Source organism: Rattus norvegicus, chromosome 10, assembly GCF_036323735.1.
Source record: "Rattus norvegicus strain BN/NHsdMcwi chromosome 10, GRCr8, whole genome shotgun sequence".
NCBI lineage: Eukaryota > Metazoa > Chordata > Mammalia > Rodentia > Muridae > Rattus > Rattus norvegicus.
This window is the reverse complement of record NC_086028.1, coordinates 44492679-44515240: the sequence shown is the minus strand read 5'-3', so window position 1 is coordinate 44515240 and position 22562 is coordinate 44492679. Positions and strand designations below refer to the sequence as shown.

General features: G+C 47.5%; 2 protein-coding genes across 5 annotated transcripts; one reads left to right on the top strand and one right to left on the bottom strand.

The window, feature by feature from the left end:
• Positions 1 to 1246: 1246 nt before the first annotated feature.
• Arf1 (ADP-ribosylation factor 1) lies at positions 1247 to 17698 on the top strand. 4 transcript variants are annotated; one of them, NM_001414038.1, is made up of 5 exons: positions 1247 to 1290; positions 15602 to 15785; positions 15866 to 15976; positions 16163 to 16287; positions 16413 to 17698. In NM_001414038.1, the coding sequence occupies exons 2-5, from the start codon at positions 15638 to 15640 to the stop codon at positions 16572 to 16574; spliced, it is 546 nt and encodes a 181-aa protein (NP_001400967.1). In that variant the 5' UTR covers positions 1247 to 1290; positions 15602 to 15637; the 3' UTR covers positions 16575 to 17698. The 4 variants fall into 4 exon arrangements, with proteins under 4 accessions (NP_001400967.1, NP_071963.1, NP_001400966.1 ...); NM_022518.5 differs by having other exon boundaries at positions 1247 to 1406; NM_001414037.1 differs by having other exon boundaries at positions 1247 to 1582.
• Positions 17699 to 18393: 695 nt separating this feature from the next.
• C10h1orf35 (similar to human chromosome 1 open reading frame 35) lies at positions 18394 to 20856 on the bottom strand. Its single transcript, NM_001100551.2, has 7 exons — positions 20514 to 20856; positions 20322 to 20367; positions 20157 to 20239; positions 20008 to 20080; positions 19818 to 19903; positions 19057 to 19188; positions 18394 to 18938 (listed from the first exon to the last, which is right to left on the bottom strand). The coding sequence occupies exons 1-7, from the start codon at positions 20756 to 20758 to the stop codon at positions 18821 to 18823; spliced, it is 783 nt and encodes a 260-aa protein (NP_001094021.1). The 5' UTR covers positions 20759 to 20856; the 3' UTR covers positions 18394 to 18820.
• Between the last annotated feature and the right edge of the window lie 1706 nt (positions 20857 to 22562).

Sequence of the window (22562 nt, the reverse complement as noted above, 5' to 3'; positions counted from 1 at the left end):
AGGTACAGAAAGGGAGTTTGGTTCTTGATGAACCTGTGGTTTTTCTAGACACCCCATTTCTTTGTCTCCTTATCCATGAAGTGGCTAAGACAGGCTTCTGACATGGCTGAAATCTCAGGCCTCTGGAAACGTCCTGCCATTTCTCCAGGGTGTGTATAGGCAGCACCACCTTATGTTTTTCACAAACACTTGCTGTGTGCTGAGGGTGGGAGAGAACAGGCAGGTGCCCCCAGAGAAATTTACAGAAGCAGCATTTAAAAATGGAGCCCTGAGTGATGGAAAGGGATGCGTTTAGGGTCAAGAAGGTGATTATTGCATAGAATCCTGGCAGGCTCACAACTCTGGGGAGGGTTCTAGAGGTCTCAACCCGCAAACGCAGTGAGGATGCCCTGCACCCTGTGTCTTGACACAACAGTGGCTGAAGTAAGCCCAGGCAACACAATTGCCTCCTGCCAACTCAATAGATAAGGCTCCAGGCTCAAAAGAATCTCCTAAGTCCCTCAAAATCTCCTGCCTGTGGGAGTCCTCACAACAGCACATGGAGTGGAAGAACTGGACAGGGAGGACAGAACCTGGGCCTCACTCCAGCACAGATGGGGAGAGTTAACGGATTCCACCTTCTCTCCTGCACCCTGAAGGAGGCCACCCCATTAGGGGCAACCCAGAGTAGCCTCTCAGGCAGTGCTATGCCCGCACAGGTCTCTAGTCCTCTCAGTCAGCTCTGAGTGTGCACACGGGTCCAAGACGAGTGTAGGGACATGGTGTTTGTCTGACATTTGGCCTGTGCTTCTTCCCACTTTGGCCATTTGTCTGTTACATCATTCTCTTCAATGCCCCGACTCAGCTGAAGTATCAGAGACCCTGGGGTACTCTGAGAAGGACATCACACTCCCAGGGGTAACACGACCTTCCCACTCTGACCTTGGCGCTCTAGAACGCTTACTGGCCTCAACCCCCGCATCCGCGGAATGGGCTGGAATTCCGCAGGAAGATGCGCGTGCGCACGCGCCGTAGGACAGGGAAATCCATGCACCACACCCTTGCGCGTTCTAATCTCCGGAGCCGGTGTGCTAGCCCGGGACCCGATCCGGAAACAGAGCGACTTTGGCTCCACCCAACGAAGGCGTCAGGGTGCAGACGCGCAAGCGCTATTCGTGAAGGGGCGGGGCCTCCTGCGTGCCCGCCCTCTTCCCCCGGCGTGCCCCGCGGCAGGCGCTGACGTGGCTGCCGTCAGCGCCGCCATCTTGTGGGAGCGAAACCAACGCCTGGCTGGGAGCAGCCGCCGCGGAGGTGAGAAGCGGGGCTCTCTGAGGCCGAAGCTGGGGAGGCCACGGGCTGGTCATCGTGGGAATCGCGGGGCTCTCGGCTGCGGCTGCTAAGGACCGAGTCTGGTCGGGCGGCCTGAGGTCTGTGCTCAGTGGGCTCGGCGGCAGGCCGGACAGAAGATCAGGGCGCCCCCAAGTCCCGCGTCGCCCACGGCCGCTTGGCCCTCCCCCACTCCGCGGCCCTTACGCCAGGCCGCCCGCCGCGGGCCGCAGCCCGGAAGTCCGGCCAGGACGCCGGCTCTTCTCCAGGAAGCCAGGTTTCCTGCTGTTCCTCTCTGCGCCCTTCCTAGGCTCCACGGCCCGGGAGCCCGTTGCGGGGAGCAGGGCTCGGGGGTCACGGAGTTTCCCTTCTTAAAGGCTAACCGGCAGCTTCAGAAACGGCATGAGCCTTGGGCCTGGGGAAACTGAGGCTCGGGTGGCCCTGAGACGGCGTCAAGGTCACTCGGGTGTCGAGGTCTTCCTCCTCTGTCTCTCGAGTCCTGTTCCTGTCGGCCTAGAGGACCGAAGTTGTAGGAAGGGGGAAGGGAAAGGGACAGGTGTCGGACAGGGACTCGGAACTGATGACCGGGTGCTGGGATTTAACACATATTCGGATCTCAGGGGATCCCAGAATGCCCACTGTGATCCCCAATTAGCCGTGATTTGGCCCCGCATACCCTCGATGAGATCTGCAATGGGGTCTGCACTCTAGAGCCCAGTGGCCTCTGGAGGGGTTTGAGCGTTATTTCGCCTCTTGGCTGACTCCCTTTATGCTTTTGGTGGATTAGAAAAGGCCATTCTGAATTGGAGAATCTTTAACCTGCCCATGGAATAACCTGCTCCCAGCCTCTGAGCAATATGCAGGTACAGAGGCCAGATCCAGTACAGGATTCTGGCTGTCTATTCAGGATGGTCATGCCATGTCAGGTTGTAATGTACATATGTTATGTGGTCTAGCCACATATAACAAACACTAAATGCCAGGGAATCTGCTTGCATCAAGAAGGAATTCTCCCATTCAAACAGCAAGTGGCTGCTTTGTCAGGAAAGGAAGGGTCAGCTGCATTTGGTCCCAGAAGTCACTGGAGGGCCCAGTAGTTGATGCCACAACCCATGTTGGAGTAGTCTGTTGTAGTTCTTGTTTCACAAGTAGTAGTGGTCAGCAGTTTTTCCTGCAGGCTGATTCTGGTGTTTTCTGCTGTGACTGTCAGAATGGTGAGATGCCATGGTGCTTTGTGTGCTGGCCTCATGTCTCTCCACTGTCTTAACCAGTATCTACAGTGTCTGACATGGGTGACTGTAAAGTCCTCACCTTTGAGCTTTTAGCAGGGCTATTAGAAATAGCCTAGACTGTGAGATTTGATGCACAGTATTACTACCTGGTTTCTGCTGTGGTCAAGGGCCAATCGCAGATGTGGGAGCTACATTGTTGGAGTTACATTGTCTCCACAGCATAAAGGTTTCCCTCATTGGAATGTCGATCACTTAGCCTTAGGTTTGAAAATGGGTCTGAGTCACTGGATCATCACATTGTTCTCTTGTTTGTGAGGCAGATGTACAGAATTGCTACTTCAAAAAGGTTTAGGAGCGGAATAGTAGAGTGCTTTTCTAGCCTGCATGAAGTCTTGGTTTGGTCTCTAGCACTGCACACAAGGTTTAAGACAGTGTGAATAACAGCTGACTCATACTCAGTCTACTCATCCTGAGAGGAAAGTAGCAATAACTAGTTCTGTGCCCCACACACACAGTTCTAATTGTAAAATCATGCAGCTGGGATGTCCACTACACCTCTTGCACCTTGTAGAATGGATGTCCACAATCTTCACTCCAATGGGCTGCTTCCTCTGCCCAGGACCAGACAGGCTTCAAAACACCTTTTTTTTTTTTTTTTTTTAATGTAAAGGTAAATTAGACAAGCAGTTGCTATGGTAACACAGTGTCAGGAAGCCTAACCAAGAGAAAAAACTTGTTGTGCAAGTTCATGCAATAGCTTGTTACAATGGTTTGAAAGTGTTGGGTCAAGTTGTTTTTTTTTTTTTTTTTTTTTTCTTTCAGATTCTTAGAATTAAATGTTACATTGATGAGCAGGGTTTTTCTGTGTCCCCTGGCTGTCCTGAAACTCCCTCTTGAGACCAGGCTGGCCTCATACTCAGAAATCTGCCTCCATAGTTGGAATTAAAGACATAAGCTACCACCTCCTGGCTCTGATACACAGGTTTAAATCTACTCTTAATCACAAGGGCTATGTCATTTGCACTGAGGAGCCATCAGTGAGTCCCATTAGACCCAGCGTGCTCTAGGCTGCTATGTCATTCATGGTCTTTCTTCCCTGTTGGCTTTCTTGAATCCCTTTGAGCTTTTATATTCATGAAATTGTTAGAGATGGTGAGGAGAGAAAAATGAAAATTTCTTTGATTCGAAATCTTGACAAGCAAGAGCATCTTTTTGTGTATGCTGAATCTACTATTGAAGATTTGACACTGCCTACTGAGAAGCTAAAGGTAGCTGGGGTGGGAGTGTGTATACATTGGGATTCCTCATTACACACCAAGGTCTGTGTCCAGTATTGATTGTGATACAGATTACAGATAATAGCTTGTGCAGTTTGTCAATGTCTGAAAGGTAACAGCCCTCTCTGGTGGGTCAAGTGACTTGATAAGCTGGAAAACTTGTTAGTGGAGGCACACCCAGTCTCTTTATTTCCAGAGGGACCTTTTAGGTGGTCACCCGAGTTCCACCACCCTGTCCTGCTACACAGATAGTGGTGAGACAGATTAGAACCCAGCCTCCACACACTCTGATCCTCTTTACTGATTTTTTTACTCAAAGTGGCAACAGTTTGGTAGTCTGTCAGCAGCCAATAGAATAGGAACAGTGGCACTCCCTGCAAGCCCTGATAATAGGGAAAGTTTTAAGTGACAAGAGCAGGACTGACAGAAAATAGGAAGACAGACAAATGTTATTGGTGCTGTTCATGAGGAAGGGTTTCACTGTGTAGTACAGATTTTCCCTAAACTTGAGATCCTCCTGCCTCACCTCTGTAAGCCTGCTGGTATTACAGTTGTGTGCCACCATGCTAGGCAGGCATATTTTACAGACAGCAGTTGGGGGTGATTAAGTTCAGGCAGACAACGTCTCCCCAGATCTGAGGATCTGAGATTCACGGCTGTAAAGTATGAAGGAGACTTGGTTATTATCATTGGACATTTTAGGAATTGAAAAGCGTGTGATAGAACTAAAAAGTCTTCTTAATTAGTATTTATAAAGGTAAGTGTACCTGTTAAAGGGATGTTAGCAAACCAGAGTTCTTTCCAAAAGGTTCTTGCTTTTTGTCAGTACCAGATGTAAAATATTGCAGTACCATATACTGAAACAGGAACGTTTGTTTTTGGCCTAGATTTTCTAGGTGTCTTCTAACAAGTTTTTTGTTTTGTTTAATTCTGTTGGTATAGTTTAGGTCTATGTGGCCAAGAAAGGGGTTTAGTGAGACTCGTTGCTGAAGAGAGTGAAGGCAGGTCTAGGTGGCCTGGTATGAGTGTTCTCGAAAGCTTCCTGTTCTGCAGATAAGAATGCACTTCTTCCTCGTGTGAATCTAGACAGTTATATATACATACTCCATCTTCTAGTGACATTGGTGGTAAGATTTTGCTTAGCATTATTTTCAGCTTTTAACATTTTTCTGAAGTCATATCAGACTTTGGACATGCTGATGTGAATAACTGAAATGTCTGTTTATTGCTGACAGTTCTGGAGTAAGTTTGACACATACCTTGCTTCCTCTGTGCTGTCGCTTCACCTTCAGTTCCCAGGTCTGTGCACCCCCAAGTGTTCAGAAGTTACAGATACAGGAATGTTTACACAGAAGTACAATTTGTACATAATTTAAAACAGTGCAGCATTCCTTGTTGGCCCTGTAGACTTTCCCTGTCATTAAGATTAACCTCTCCGGGGGGGGGGGGGAGTGTGAGAGTGTGAGAGTGTGTGTTTGTGTGTTTAAATATCCCAAGGGCCTTTTTTTTTTTTAACTTTTAAACATTTTAATTTTTAAAAACAACATTGCTTTTGCCTCTGACAAGGAGTACCTATAAGGGACCTCGTGGAAGAAGATGGACGTGGGGACAAAGCTACTTGTCCATGCATTGGTACTGGAACGTTCACCTTAACCATCCTAGACTATATAGACTAGGCTGGCCTTGAGTTCACAAAGATCCAACTGCCTCTGATTCCCAAGTGCTGGGGGGTTTAAGACGTATGCCACCGTGCCTGGCTAAATATATGTAATTTATACTGCAGTGAATGTGTGTCTTAAAAGGGAATAACTAAGGAGTTGGCTCAAGTGAGTCAAATACTTGCTGCACAAGCCTGAGGACTGGAGTTAAATCCCCCTTCACATACAGACCTTCTAATCCCAGCACTAGGAAGGCAGAGACAGGAGGATCACTGGGACTTTCTTAGTAAGCCATTCCAGTTGAGTTAGCTCCTAGGACAGTGAGAGATCCACCCCTCCCCCCTCCTAAAACAACATGGGTATTGCCTATCCAAGGAGGCAGAAATGTCACCTGTAAGGTGACAGTTTTGCAGAGATATTATAGAAAAAGATTGGCAAGTTTGAGGGAGGAACCAACGGCCTCTTAGTAGACCAGGACATTTGACAGAAGGGCTGTGAGTTGGGTAAGTTATCCTTGAGTTTGGAAACCTGCCCAGAGCTGTGTGGGGGTGTCGGTGGTGGGTAGGACTAGAAAGAGGGTGCCCTGGTCCCAGAAGCAGCTTTGTAGTCCGCAGGGTATTTTGAAATCTGTGGGAACCTTTTTGGCTCTTTCAGGTAGGAAGCCAATATGTCTGGCACTTAGCCACTTGTGTGGTTTTCATGTAGGTGGAAAATCCCTCTGTGATAGCCCAAGCTTGATCACAGAAAGATAGAGCTTTTCTTTGGCATAATGTTAACACATTCCCAAATCTTCCAGGAACCCAGCCTTAACTATCTTATAAGTCCAGGATAGTGTATTTTGTTCTCTTCAGCACCTTAACAAACGTCCTCATTTTTCAGGGGGAAAAAATTACTTCTTTGAAGTGGGATGCCCTTGAGATTGCTGTGGTTGGCATTTAGTGCCCCAGTAGCCAGCCACCCCTTTTGTCTTGTATGGCAATGGCTGCCTTTTGATGAAGTTACTTCCCCTGTGTCTCTGTGATCTCATTGTTGGGGTGGGCTCATGGGGCTCTTCAATGTTGTGCAAGCTTAGGTTGTCTGTTGGGCTTCTTTTCCAGGTGGTAGACTTAGGGGATTTGAGGGTATAATGGGCACTAGACTGTTCTCATAGCTACTCTGTGTGAGGCTCCTAACATTACTGGTGCCACCTTGTACCTGATTAATTTACTTGTCGTGTAGTGGGGAGTGGATGTAGCAAGTCTCCATGGTTTGGGTCTGAGGAACAGATGGAAATTTGGGAACGCAGGAAATAATTGATAGAAAAGCTGAATGTGGAAACTTGGAAGAAGAGCCTTACTGACCCAGAGAATGGGGGCATCTGCTAGAAAATGCACTGGGTGAGGGTCACCTCAGGGGAGGCCTCTGGAAACTAAAGGAGAGGCAGCAACAGGTATATGGTTTAGAGAGAAAATTTGCTTTAGAGAAGCTTTTCTGACATTGGGATGGTGGGGGAAATAGGGGTGTGTGGCGTGTGGCTAGCAGTGCCAGGCTCAACAAGGACAGCGGACTTGGGGATTTGGTCTTTGTCCTTCTGTGTGTTTGCCTCACTCCAGCCAGCAGGGTGGGGCAGAACCAAAGCTGGAGAGAGCCTAGTGACAGCTTAGCCTTCCTGTACACTTTACTCCTCTCTTTCTTCCTGAAGAGCAAGTTTTTCAAAAGAAAGAACAGGGCACTTCTTAACCTCAGAATGAAAGTTCCCATAGGTAGAGATAAGAGGTTTTGTTTTTTAATTAAAAATTATGTATTAATATATATATTTTAATTTTTAAATTGTGTATGTGTCTTTATATGGATATGTGAGTGGAGATGTTCAAGGAGGTAGTAGTGTGTCAGATCCTTCTGGAGCTGTATTACAGACCCTTATAAACAGCCTGATGTAATTCTGGGAATTGAACTCTGACCCTCTGTAAGAGCAGTACTTAGCAGCAGAGCTGTCTCTAGCTTCTGGTTTTTGTTGTCCTGAGACATTCTCTAACTATAGCCCAGGCTGGCCCTGAACTCAGGACAGTCCTTCTGCCTCAGCCTCTGGAATGCTAGGATTACAGATTTGAGCCATGGTGATAGCAAAAGTCAAGTTTTAGAAATCGATTTATTGGGGTTGGGGATTTAGCTCAGTGGTAGAGCGCTTGCCTAGGAAGCGCAAGGCCCTGGGTTCGGTCCCCAGCTCCGAAAAAAAGAACCAAAAAAAAAAAAGAAATCGATTTATTCAAACTTATTAAGTACTCCAGTGGCTATCTGCCTCTAAAGTATGGTTGGATGCAACATTAACATTGAGTTTCAGTAGAAGAGTACCCTGCTAATTGTAGCTGGTTTGAGGAAGAGCTTATTTTTATGAAAGCACCATGAGCTAGCTGTTGGTTGTTCCAGTTCCCCTTTTCTTCAGTGTGAAAAGGGCCTCTGGGATGCTAGGTCCAGATCCATTGGCCTCACAGGGTGTGTGTGTGTGTTTTCTGGGGGTGGGGGAAGCTCATAAAGAGGTGATCTGGTAAAGCTTTATTACTTTGATTTTCTTTACAACAGAAATTAATGCTCTTCTGAGTCCACCTGCTTCTCCTGAGCCCGGGATGGTGGTATTATATGTGGGTATGTGATGCTTGGCTTTGTATATACACTGCCCTCTGTAAAGACCAGTGGAGCAGGGGTGGCCATTGAAAAGCCATAGCCACTTGGAGGTTCAGCTTCATAGCTTCAGCAGGAGCCTTCAGTGTTTGAGAACGTGCATGTTAGCAAACAAGGATGTTGATCTGAAGGTGGAGATCAGAGTGTGATCTTGGCTCCATATATGTGCTCAAAGGGCTAGGGTTTGGGGGATACAGCCAACCTTGCCCTTTCAAGGGGTCAGGATAGGGACTTCCTCAGAAGCACCAGACTTATCCTAGGCTGACAGTTATGAAGACAGAACAAGTGGCTACAGGGTCTCCAGAGAGGGCCAAGCTGAGCCTTGTCCCCTGATTTCAGGATGGTTGTGTTTTTTTTTTTTTTTTGTTTTTTTTTTCGGAGCTGGGGACCGAACCCAGGACCTTGCGCTTGCTAGGCAAGCGCTCTACCACTGAGCTAATCCCCAACCCCGATGGTTGTGTTCTTATACTGTGCTTTCCACCATTTTAGATGTGTTTCTGGGTTGATGCTTGTTTGTGTTTCTTGCTTTGTTTTGTCTATGGTTTTGGGGAGCAGGCCTAATGCTCTGCTGCTATTTCCAATTCTAATCTGTAGTTTTGGAGTTTTTCCAGTGAGAATAAGTAGAGGTTATCTGTACTTCCTGCCAAAGTAGAAATATATATGTAGCAGTATGTGAGTATGTGTTAGGGCAGTGTTTCTCAACTTACATAGTGCTTTGACTTTTTATTCTAGTTCCTCATGTTGTGATACTCAACCATAAAATCATTTCATTGCTACTGCATAACTAATTTTGCTACTATTGTGAATCGGAGGATACCTGATACATGACCCCCTAAAGTGGTTGAGACCCACAGGTTGAGAACTGCTGTGTTTGGGTGTGGTTCTGTGGCTTCTAGGTAGGTGCTGTAGGTATGCAGAGCTGCAGGAAACTCAGAATGTGCATATTATTCTGGAAGCCCTGACTCCAGTTACAAGTCCGGATTCTGTTACTGAGAGGAAGACAAGACACAGAAAAATAGGTATCTGTTCCAAGAAGATTTATACAAACAATGTGGCAAGATGTTTCCCCATTGGAGCCTTTATAAGTCTCAAAAATTATGTTTCATGAATTCCTTATTCTAGCTCTAGTTACAGACCATGTGATAGCCCAGTTATTTGCTTAGAGCTGCTGATGTATAGAGTAAATGTAGCTGTGAATGTTTGACATTTTTGAGGGTAGTTATGTTAAGAAATGGTAATGCTTAAAAATAAAAGGAGAAGCTGTATAAAGATGAGGTTCATCATTCTAGTTACTGTAGTTCAAAAACTTAGCTCAGAATTTTACTTGAGTGTGGGTATATACACTGATTTGTGGGTGGCGGTCACCTTAAGTTTGCAAAGTTTGCAAAGAATGCTCTAACATCAGTTTCACTCATTATCCTACCTACAAGTCAGACCTGGTGGGTTTCCCCTTCCCTGAAGAAGCTTCGAGGAGGCAGTGTGCAGAGCAGGCATGAGTTTCAGATCTTATCCTGGAACAGTTGATTGAGTCATGGTTTTGCCCTTATAAGAGTGCTTGCCTGCCCTAGTATCAGCACACTGAGTTTTACTCTTAAGTAAATTTTATGAAATAATGACAAAATGTAGAAGTCCTTGTATTGCATAAACATACCAGACCTATAAGCCTGGAATGTAGCTGAGGGACATGTGAAGACCTGAGGCTTTAGGAGCAAACATACGCAGCCTCTGTTGATGTACAAAAAGCAGTGTGTGCAGAGGTCAGCATGTGGCCATGTTGCACATGACACTAAAGCTGTTTTTAAGTTGCAGGCTTTCATGTATTTGATTTTGGGATACTGGACTCTACTAAAAACTTTAGTTAGAAAGTGTTTTATATACTGTGTTCAAGTTCTTTAAGAAAAGTTTAGATTTGGTAGATTTCCTCAAATCTGATAGCTGAGAATATACACTTGATGGATGTGGCTGAACTTTATTTTTGGGGGCATGTAGCTCTGGCTCCAGTGTTTTTAGTGTTCCCTGTGTGCAGTTCCTGCAGAAGCCAGAAGAGGGCTTCACATCTCCTGGAACTGAATGGAACTGATGGTTGTAAGCTGCCATGTGGGTGCTGGGAATGGAACTATTGTCCTTTTCAAAAGCAGCAAGTGCTCTTACCGATTGAGCCATCTTTCTAGCCTCCTAAAAGGGATTAACTCTTTAAGACATCACCAATTTTTCATTCAGGTAGTAAGTATGAGTCCTATTCAGGACAGGACATTCTATTGAGTCTCCAGCCCAGAGCAGAAAACTTCTCTTCCTACTGGGATTCTTCAAAATAGTGGTAATAATTGGAGGAAAATGGCAAACCTGCAATCTGATTTAGAGAAGGTTGTCTGGCTTTTTCTGAGTCTTGTGGAAGGACGATCCATCCTCCTAGCTATCTCTTGGCTGCTGCTCAGGCTCCCGTTCAACTGCTATAAACCAGTCAGGTTGCATTCATTTATCATTGTGGAATAGGTGTGGACTCAGTTGTGTTTTTTCACCTTTACTTAAGAGCGAAGGAAAGCCCTGCTACTGACAGAGAGGGTGGTGTAGGGAGTGTGGTTGCCAGAGGAGAAGCTGCTTCAGCCACTGTCCTCTCCTCTCCAAAGAATGAACTTTCTTGACACCCCCCACCACCACCACCACCACCTAACAGTGGTTGTGGGTCCTCCTGCTTGAGGCACTCCCTCTGGTGTTTTGGGAGGCAGAATAAACCAGCAAGAGGCTCTCTGGGAAGTCTGTTTTCACTGCCTGCTAATGGGAGTAATGCAGAAGAGCCTGAAAAGCAGGTTTAGCTTGTGTGTGGGATTGTAGAGGGAAGGTGGCAGCAACTTGACTGGGCATCAAGCAGTCGGGGCCTGTACCCAGAGCCTCTGGTGGTGATTGGCCCTTGTAGCCACTAGGCTTTTCTCTCTGTGGAGACTCCCTGTTCTAGAAGCAGTGTGTGGGGCCGCATGTGGACACAGAAGTGCCTATTACATCTGCCTGTGAACAGCAGGATGAATCTACATGCTTACATTGTTGAATGTTGTAAATGTAGAACTCATCATTGAATTGTATGTTTACTTTTCCCTTTGGTGATTCTTGTTAGAAAGAAAGAAAATGTTCACTATGGTTCTCATGGCCTTTCTACAGAAAAGGCACACTCAGCTGTGGGCCATGCCAGATCACATGCATGAAAGCCACACTGGATAACAGTCGTCATGGACAATAGGGCACTCATGCAGCTATGCAGTCAGACTTGGCTGAGGTCCCCGCCACTAGACACAGTTATTCAGGGTGTCTGTCTGCTACTGTAGGGACTTGAGAGGGTTGCTCGTATCCTTTCCCCTCTGCCTTCCTCTGGAGTGTGTGTGTGTGTGCGCGCGTGTGTGTGTGTGTGTGCGCTCTCGTGTGTGCGCGCGCGCTTGAGTGCACTTTTCTTCTTTAAGTAGGGTCTCATGTAGTTCAGGCTGTCCTTGAACCCACTATTTATAGCCAAGGATTGATTATCTTGAATTCTGCCTCATCCTTACTGTGATCGTACATATATTTGCTCATACATGGTTAGTACCAGCAATCTTGGTTTCTACACAGTATCTGAACATAAAGTACTATCTTCATGCCCCCTCTGCCTCACCAATCCCACCCCCACCCCACCCCCAGCACACTGGTGGCACTTTAGTCACCAGTGGTGGATCCCTCCTGTTTCTCCATTGATAACCATTTGTGATAGGTTGATTTGGAAGAAAGGTAGATTTTATTGCGTGGACAACTTGTTGCTGAACAGAGTTACCTGCTTCTATGAAGCTTTTTTGTTTAAAATAAATTATGTGCATTGCCTCCTTGGATTTTCCCCCCTGTAATGAGTGCTTCCTGCTCTGTGGCATTTAGTGACTCCTTAATTCATCTTGGGCTCACTTGCCTTTGCCTGGTTTGGATCCTCATGGGATGCCTTGTCGTGTTGAAATTGTTTTTAACTATCTATAATTGGTAGGAATTAAAGGTTGAGAGCCATAATCTCAGAATTTTTAAAGAGCGTTGCCTGAGAGTCTTCCTCCCACCAGCACTGCATTGTCATTGTCACAGAGTGTTTTGGCAGCAGGCAGCAGCCTTAGAGCATGTGCTCCTCCTGCCTAGCTAAGAGTCTCCTTTTTGTAGTTAGTCTTGTCAATCTGTCTGTCCATCTGTTTTCTTTCTCTTCTCACTTTCTATTTTCCTCTCCTGTTGTCTTCATGTTCTTCCTCCTTTGGTAATTGGTTTTGTTTCTTAGTTTTTCTAGAGTAAAGTCTCAAGACGAGTTCAGACTGGTGTCTGCTGGCTCAGTGCTGGGATTCCAGGCATGACTCAACACCTAGATTTTTTCCTTCTTTTTCTTTGACGGTTTCACTATATGTTCCAGATTAGCATCATACTTTGTGTCATTCTCTTGTGTTATCTATTTTCCTGTTCTGCTTTCTGGGAGCCGTTCCTCATTTTCTATTGTTCCAGTACATTCAGGCTTTGGGGTGTTTTATTGTTTAATGGGGTCTCACTATGTCCCTCAGGTGACCTGGAACTTACTTTTTTAGACTATCCTGGCCTGAATTCAGAGAGCTACTTACCTCTGACTGCTGGTTGGTGGGGTTAAAGGCCTGAGATAACATATCTCACACTGTTTTTGAGGTCTTTTGTAGGTTAGAATTGCTGAGTAGCTGAGGCAGAATTTCTGATCTTCCTACCTCTATCCTCCCCAGTGCTGGGTTTACAAGCATGTACACCATACCCTGTTTATGTAGTGTTGGGGATTGAACTTGATTTCATGGATGCTCTGCCAACTGAGCTCCGTCCCTACCCTGAGTTTTTTGTTTGTTTGTGTTGGCTTTTCTTTTTAAGATTTTTTTTAAAGGTATATGAGTGCTCTATTTGCACGTATGCCAGAAGAGGGCACCAGATCCCATTATAGAAGCTTATGACTCACCATGTGGGTGCTGGGAATTGAACTCAGGTCCTCTGGAAGAGTCAGTACTCTTCTGGGCTGTCTCTCCAGCCCCAGTGGCTTTTCTTTTAAGTGGCCTGCCTCCTCTTTTGGCTTGCTTCCAGTCAAAAAAAAAAAAAAAAAAAAAAAAGCTCCATTTTTGCATTTTGAAATCTCTGTTAGAGGCTTTTAAAGAGATGGAGCCAGGCTTTGAGAAACTGCTTATGTTCGTATCTTCTGGGGCATTCTAGGAGTGCCCTACATCTCTGTCCTGTGGTTGCGCTACTCTTACACAACACCCCCCACTCAGTGAGGGGCTGAAGGTACTCACAGCTGGATCCTATCCATGACAAGTGTTCCAGGGACTCCACTGTGTTCGTTTGGCTGGGGTTTAGTCACCTTGGCCTCTATACTGTTCAACCCATCCCGGGATCCTTGGGGACTTCCTAAGGAAGGAGCACTTAAAGTGAAGTAATGAGGCACACCTTTAATCCCAGCACTCAGAAGCAGAGGCAGGTGGATCTTTGTTAGTTCAAGACTAGCCTGGTCTACAGAGGGAGTTTGAGGATAACTAAGGCAACACAGAGAAACCTGTCTTGAAAAACGAAACAAAGTAAACCAAAAGAAAATGAAGTAGAAGGCCTTTAGTACTAAAAATATCATTATTGCTCTGTCTTAGCTGATGAATAAAGTGAAGAATTGGGTGTGCAATCCTCAGCATCTCCTTTTTCTCTGTCCATATGGGCAGTGATTTTGGGGAGTGCAGACTTCTGTTCATCTGCTTAAACATAAGCATCATATTGTATAACTGTTTGATTACATTACTTAAAAAAGAAAACATTGTCTAGAGGGTACTAGAGATTATGTGAAGAGGTTCTGTAGGCCATACCTGGGACATGGTGCCATCACGTCATCCAGGAAATTGGGTCTAGCCCACTGAACAAGACAATATAATGTGTTACTTGTGTGGGTACCCCCTAAAATGGGAGATCTTCTTTGTAGAGCCTATTTAACAATGGCTAGTAGAAGTGACTATGTTAAAAAGTCAACAGTTTTCACAGTGTAATAAGATGTTGCAGAACTGAACCCTAAAGAATGGTGAATGCCCCTTAACACACTTGCACGTGAAAAGGGAAGGCTAGGTGGTCCATGTTATAGTATGACTAATCTTTTGTGTTTCACATACTGACTGTGATCTGAATGCACTTTACAAAGTGTGTATATAGGAAATTGAACCCCAGTGCAATAATGTTGGGCAGACGTTTGGTTCTGGATAAAGGCCATCCAGAAGAGGACTTTGAAAGTAGGTTCACACTCACTTGGCCACATGAGATCATGGCATTCTTCTCCGGAGAAGAATACAGCTGAAGGCCTCCCTTAGAGCCAGACATCCAACCTGCCAGACCATGATTTGGGATGTCCACTTCATCTGTTGTTGCTAAGTTGCCCACTTTGTGATTGATGTTCTGTTATGGCAGCACAGAGGGACAATATATAGGGAAGCCTTCATTTTTTTCTGTGGGCCTTGGATAATACAAAGACAACTCTTATGAAGGCTCTATGACCTTCTGTTATTTAGAGTTAACTGTGAGCATTTGACAAAGCAAGCAGTAAATCCATTTGGATGAAGAGTGAAGATCAAAGTGGCCACCAGATGGGGAGGCCAGACCTAGGGAAGCCTTACTGTCCCTTTCTAGAAGCCCTTAACATTTGACAGGCCCTAGTAAATTGGTACCAGCTAAGAAGTTCTTTTCTTCCAGTAGGCCCTACTAAGTATGTATACACCCTTGTAGGAACATATCCTCCTCACATGTGCCTATCCTCATAGTATCCTCTTATATGGGCAGGTCTTCAAGGAATGTATTGCCAGTGGTTTGAGTCTCTTCCCTCTTGGGCTACTAGAGATAAAACACTACCTTAACAACTGTCTCCCATGACCTGGGCTAACAGAAATGCCTGGAGAGGTGACATCACAGTTCTTGCGGGCTTGTCTTGCCTTGCTGCCACCAGGGGCTGGTGGAGCATTTGGCTTGTGGTATTGAGCATAGGTTATGAGTATCTCTTTAGTTGCAATTTGTGGATACTCTTGACACTTTGAAGTAAGGATAGAGGTGTAAAGTGGTTTTTTTCTGTTCTTGTGAAGAGCTCTTTTAGATTTTAAGAGGCCCTGTGTTCTCTCAAAACACACCTTTTAGTGCCAGCTCCTGAGTGTGAATATACATGATTGTAGTTAGATGTCCCTGCATTCTGACAAGTGATTTGACTTGGGAGACAAGGGGTTATTGTGGTCTCTTTGCTTTCCTAAACTGATGTGTGTGGCCTTGGGGAGCATAGGGAGTCTGGGGGGACAGGGCTCTTTTCTGCCACCTGGGACCTAGGATTTAATTGTGCCCCATCCTCCCATGAGATATATATCAGGAGGGATAGAGAAAGCTTGGGGTAGGGGGCTCCTAGGCAGGTACCACAGGGTCCATACTGGCAGCATATAATAGGACTGGAACCACTTTTCTTTTCTAGGTCTCTGGCCAGTATCGCTTCCACCTGTCCACAAACATGGGGAATATCTTTGCAAACCTCTTCAAGGGCCTTTTTGGCAAAAAAGAAATGCGCATTCTCATGGTGGGCCTGGATGCTGCAGGGAAGACAACAATTCTATACAAACTGAAGCTGGGCGAAATTGTGACCACCATTCCCACCATTGGTGAGAAGCTGGGCCAGGGTGGGGGTAGGGTGTGGGGATCCAGAGTATAGAGGGCCCTCAGCTACAACCCTGACCCCCAGGTTTCAACGTGGAGACTGTTGAATACAAGAATATCAGCTTCACCGTGTGGGATGTGGGTGGCCAGGACAAGATTCGGCCGCTGTGGCGCCACTACTTCCAGAACACCCAAGGTAAATGGCCAGTCCTTGTCCTAGATTCCTCTTAATGCCTCAAAGGGATGCGCTTGGCTCACTGGTCTTTGCCATTTCGGGCATGAAGCTACACTAAACTTGGGTAGTGGGAGGATTGGATCTAGAGCCTGTGGGTTGATCCTGTGGAGAGAGTACAGTATATGCAGTAATGTGGCCATGTTTCAGGCTTGATCTTCGTAGTGGACAGCAATGACAGAGAGCGTGTGAACGAGGCCCGTGAAGAGCTTATGAGGATGCTAGCTGAAGATGAGCTCCGAGATGCCGTTCTCTTGGTGTTTGCCAACAAGCAGGTAGGTACCAGCAAGGTCCTTCCCTGAAGGAAAACCTGTATCAGGGAAGAGAGAGGAGGGGTAAAAGGCGGCCCACAGTGACTGGCTGCTTGTGGTCCCTGCCACTAATTACTTCTTTCCTTCAGGACCTCCCCAATGCCATGAATGCGGCCGAAATCACAGACAAGCTGGGGCTGCACTCTCTACGCCACAGGAACTGGTACATTCAGGCTACCTGTGCCACCAGCGGAGACGGGCTCTATGAAGGACTAGATTGGCTGTCTAATCAGCTCCGGAACCAGAAGTGAACCAGACCCCTCCTTCCCCCTCACTTCCTCTTCTCCGCCCTCAGCTTTCCTCTCATGTGGCAAACGTGCGACTCTGTGGTCCTGAGTGCCAGAAGCTGTCTCCATGGGTTGGTCACAGTGTGCATCGCACCGTGCTGTACATGTGCAGACGCAGCCTGCAGCCAGGTTTTTATTTAATGTAAATAGTTTCTGTTTCCACTGAGGCAGTTTCTGGTACTCCTATGCAATATTACTTAGCTTTTTTATTGTAAAAAGAGAATCAACTCACTGTCAGTACTGAGAAGGGATTTGGGTGTAGGGGCACCTGGCCTCCGGGAGCCATTGGGCTGTAGACTGGTGTCGGTATCCATTTGGTGGTTGGTTTTTAACCCAAACTCAGTGCATTTTTTAAAAATAGTTTAAAACACAGGACAAGAACACTTGAACACACAGAACGGAGACTATGCCTAGTGTAGGTTTTGCAGTTAATGGCCTGAATGCTAGTTATCAGATCACCTGTTTCCCTGTGGGGACAGGAGAGAAGGTGACGAACAAACCACCATCCGCTGCATGGTCACAGTAGAGCCCCCGTGACTCGCCTGTCTTTGGGTCACCTGCATTCCATAGCATTGTGCTTGTACTTGTGCTCACATGGTCACCTAGGGGTAGGCTGGGAGCCATTGTGGGGTGCAGGGCCTGGCTTGTACTTGGTGTGTGGCCAGGCCCAATGGCAGCCTACATACCCAGCTTACTCTTGGGCCCACTTGGACGCACTGGCAGGAGGCCTGGGTCTCACCAGCAGGAGTGCGTGCAAGGTGGGAGGGTCGGTCCATTACAGACCCACATCCTGGAGCACCCCCATCTCCATGTGTGAAGTAGCTTCCTCCCTCAGCCTGCAAGGGTCCGATTTGCCATCGAAAGACGACCTCTACTTTTTTCTTTTGTATTTTGATAAACACTGAAGAAGCTGGAGCTGTTAAATTTATCTTGGGGAAATCTCAGAACTGGTTTATTTGGTGTCGTGGAACCTCTTACTGCTTTCAATACACAATTAGTAATCAACTGTTTTGTATACTTGTTTTCAGTTTTCATTTCGACAAGCACTGTAATTATAGCTATTAGAATAAAGTCTCTTAACTATTTGATGGGCTTGTGTGTCAGTGCCACCACTGCCAGGCTGCCCCTCCTGAGATGCGATAGGAGACAGATGTCCTTCAAGCCCTAGTGGAAGTTGGTGAGATCTGGATGACTTGGGTCCCCTCATGTCTTAAGGTACTTTTTTTTGTGATCACCTAGGTAGCCAGCCTTGGAGTACCTATCTCTGGGTAGGTGTGACCACTAGGAGATCCAAAGTCTACCATCCTTCTGAGTGGGCCCCTGCCTAAGAGGACTGACCTTCACTCCTTTGAGATGCTGCTGTTTTAGATAACTAATCTCTCATGCATAGGTGGCTACCTGTAGGGCACAGGTTATCATAGAAGCCACAGCTTGAGTCACAGGACACTTTGGGGTCTACCCAGAAGTGTACACTACCAGCATAATAGCTTTTACAATCAGAACAACTTGCTATATTGTAGCAACCCTAATTTCTACTGTCTGCCAGCATGTGCACACAGGCTCTATAAAATTGCTGGCTACTGGAGCTCTTAGCAGACAGCAGATACATTCAAATTTACAAGTTTGTTCTTCCAACTTCTTGGTCACTTGTATGCTTGTAAGGCAGCCTCAAGGACAGGATTCTGGTCCCTAGACCCAGTGCCCTCAGGTATACTGAATGGTGAGGTGTGGGGGGGAGGGGTAGGCTCCCAGCATAACCTGTCCTCAGTGAGATAATACACTCTACTTTTAAAATACATTTACTTAAGTACAAAGTGGGCTGATACAAAAAAAAGTAGAAGTAATCAGTAACACACACCCCAAAACCTCAAGGGCCTGGACTATGGCGGCAGACAGTCTCCTGGGCAATTGTGGGTGGGTGGGGAGACAAGGGGAGAGCATTACCCTCATAGAACCACTAGGCTCTCTGGTAACCCAGGGCCCACTCTGACCCGGAGTGGTTGCCTCCAATTGGCAGGATAGATCCTAAGATCCAGCAAGCATGGCTCAGGATGCTATTAGGGAGCAGCCCTGCCTTATCCCAGATAGGGATGAGATAGTTAGCAAGTAGGAGTGGGCTGGTAGCCACTTGGCATCAGTGATAGACCCCACAGAGCTCAGAGTTGGGCAGAGCAGCCAGGCCTCTGGTGTCCTTTGGTGTAGCCACATTCTCAGTCATCAGAACTTCTGTCTTGTCGTCTGTGGGATGGGTTCCTTCCACTGTCCTGGCTATGTTCCCGCTTCCTCTTATAGCAGGGAGAGAAGTCAGAATGTCTCTGGCGTCTGGGCCTAGGAAGACAGGGACACTTGAAGGGTCCATCACCCTGCTAAGCATCACTCAAGCCCTGGCCAGCTTTGCGCCCCACCCCCTTCCTTAGTGACCCAGATAGAGTTGGGCCTAGCCTACCGGGCAGGAGAGGGAGAAGATGAGCAGCTGTCAGCCTCCCTCTTGTGTTCTTTGTCTTTCTTCTTTTTGTGTTTCTTATGTTTCTTCTTCTTTTTCTTCTTTTCTTTCTTGCTTTTCTTATGGCTCTCTGCACTGCAAGAAACAATACAAAGGGTCTAAGCCTGAAGAACTAGAGTCACTCCACTGTGGGGTAGTCTCACCCAGTAGGGAAAGACAGAATAGGGCAGGGTCCATACCTTAGCATTGCACACTGGTCGTTTCTACACATTGTGAGTTTATATTTGTAAATGAGCTTAATATTTGGCTCCACAGCAGCAAGGGTGAATGCTGGCATGCTACCAACCTGGTGGGCCTTCTCTCTGTCTCTCTCTGCAGCCTTGTCAAGCTCGGAACTCACTATTTTACCTACATACAAAGCTGACATGGCACAAAAGTAGAAGTAACCTGACACACATACAGTTAAATCCCAAGGCCTGGAACCAGCTTATGAGAGATCAGCCTGCTTCTGTCTACCAGAAAGAAAGATGTGTGCCACTACCAAAGCCAACTTATACTTTTAACTACTACACCCCCCACCAAACTGGCTAGCATCATGGTCCTGAGTGTCACCCTCCTGTTTGTACCCATTATCCTGCTGGATTGCCTGTGGCAGCTACTGAGACTCAGCCGGGAGATGGAGGCCCACCTACTTCAGTAAACTAAGAGACCTAAGGCAGTGCTTTGCCCCTTTATGCGTGCACAGGAAGTCAGACTCAACTTACTCCAGTTCAGCCTTGTCTTCAGCACGGGGCTTCTTCCTGGTAGCAGATGGGGCAGTACTTGGGCCTTCGCTGTCCACACGGTGGTGCTGTATAAGAGTAGCTGTGGTGAGGGACACTCCGGGAATCCTGCCCCACATCTCAGACACCCCCAAACCCCAAGATCCTGGGCATTAGGGTTGACAGGGTTTACCGTGAACACTGACAGCCCAAGTTTGGCAGCCTCTTTGTCTTCTCGGGATAGTGCCACACGGCCCGCGGAGCCACTGCAGGGGACAGAGCATTTGAGGACAGTTCTGAATCACCGCCCAGTCCTGCCCTAGACTCCCCAACTGGCCGCACCTGGCGCTGCCCAGACCCAGCAGCCGGTCCACACCCTTCTCCTCAGGATCTCCTCCTTCCCGTTTGCAGATCTCCACGAAGTCCTGCGGAAGACAGGAGGTTCTAGGCCGGGACAGACGGACCCCCAGCCACCCTGCGAACCTTGAACCCCTATCTCAGACTCACCTCCTTGCTCAGGCCGGTGGGCTGTTTCCTCACGTTCTTGTAACCACTGCGAACGAGGGGCGGGAATGCTCAGCAAAGGTCTAGTCCCTCCTTTGCCTTCCTCGTGTGCCCCGCCCACATCCAACCCCGCCCCCAGGGTCACCCAGACCCCGCCCCCGGCGCGTGCGGTCGCCCCGCAGCCCAAGCACTTACAGTGCGGCCAGCAGCGCCTCACGCTCCGCCTCACGCACGGCTGCCAATTCTTCTTCACGGCTCGGGCCGGTACACGGCGCGCGGTCCTTCGCGTACCAGGTGAGGTCGCGGCCCTTCTGCCAGCGGCCTACTGGTGCCATCAGCGAGTTGCCCAGGTAGTTCTCCCTCTGCTTGTCAGTCTTCACATCTTCCCAATTGAACTGGTCTTGCCCGCCACGCACGCCGCCGCGACTGGAGCCGAACATGGTGCTGGAGCCGCTGCACCTTCTTCAGTATCTACGGTCTGGAGTCGGACTCCCCGCAGCACTCGGCCTCCGGACGCTCGCCGTGACGTCACTCTCCCGCCCCCCGCGCGCGCCTGCGCTCTAACTAACGTTCCTGTGCGCCTGCGCACTGCGTATCCCGGACCGACTCCATCTTTCCAAAGGGCGTTCATTGCTTCACCCACAGGCACATCCTTCGTCCTATTGCGCAGTACCTCTTCAAAAAGGCAACCGTGCTATCACACCTGATAACGCTTGTGTTAGGCATCTCCGTGGAGTGGGACACCACAACACCTTAGTGACACCAGGAGGGGCTGTCCGCTTGTTTCCTGGAAAGCCAAGCGTGCTAACTCCAAAGGCCTGAGGTCCAGGTCACTGTTGAAACTAAGTTAAGTAATGGCAAAACTTCACCGAACACTGAGGAGCAGATAAAGTCGCCAAAGGAACATAGATCAACTCTTCCGTGCTCTGAGTGACAGCGTGCATGGCATTACAGTAAGCTAAATACCACAAGTCGAAGCATCCCTAAACCAGAGCGATCTGTGTACTCCGCAGGTGAAGCTTTACCCGGCAGTTCACTGAGGCCTTGCCTCAAAATGAACAGAAACGGATTTAATGATAGATCACTCGCCTAACATGTAGAAGGTTTTGGGTTCCATCCCTAGTCTGATAAATTACCCAACCTGGAACACTCTAGCATCCCAAATAGACCAAGACAATCTCATTTTTGTTTTCATTCTGAACACAAGTTGGGTACCTGTCAGCAGCCTGTGAGGCTCCTGGTATAAGCCCTGAGATCAAGTCCTGGTTTTAGAGGAAATATCTGGATTCAGATCCCTCAGAACAAGATCATACTAGGGATGAATGGATGGTCCCAAGGGGAGCTGCACAATACATATCCTTTATTTGCCTAATGTAATTGTCATCTCCAAAGCTTACTGCCTTTGTCTGCTAACCTAGGCCTAGTCCTGGAAGCTTCTAGCCTCTGTACAATCTTGCTTTGATTGGCAGAGCTTACAACCCTTGACCATGTAGCTTCAAATGCTCTTCCCAAGCTTGGAGTGAGTGATGAGAGCCAGACAGCTGAGTTTGTGGCTGGGGTCCTTTGGCATCTTGGGCTTGATGGCCTGAGGCTTGGCAGGGGCCTTTTTTTTTTTTTTTGGTTCTTTTTTTTCCCGGAGCTGGGGACCGAACCCAGGGCCTTGCGCTTCCTAGGTAAGCGCTCTACCACTGAGCTAAATCCCCAGCCCCGGCAGGGGCCTTAATGGCCTCTGAGCATGCACTCTCTGCCTCTGCATTGTTGGCCTGCATTTTCAGGCCTTTCTTGTGCTTCTTGGCAAAGCACATGTTCTTCAGGAACTTGGGGTCAACCCCCTTCAGAAATTTGTATCTCTATGACTGGGGTTTCTTTTTTTTTTTTCTTTTTTTCGGAGCTAGGGTCCGAACCCAGGGCCTTGCGCTCAAGTGCTCTACCACTAAGCTAAATCCCCAACCCCATGACTGGGGTTTCTTGATGCCATTTCTGTGCCATTTGTGGGACTGGTTGTGTGTGGTGTGGTTCTTGGACTTGGCCATGTCTGCATGGGAGCCCGCAGCGCCTGGGACGGAAGAGAAAGAGAAAGGCTGCTTCTGTACAATCTTATCTAGGTCTAGAATGTTTTCAACCTCTGAGACTTATTGCTGAATAAACTCTTACAGCTCTTTCTGAACTCTGGCTGGCCGGTCAACTCAGCTGCTCTGGCTCAAACTCCTCTACACACTGAATGATTAAAACTGGTTTCTTGGG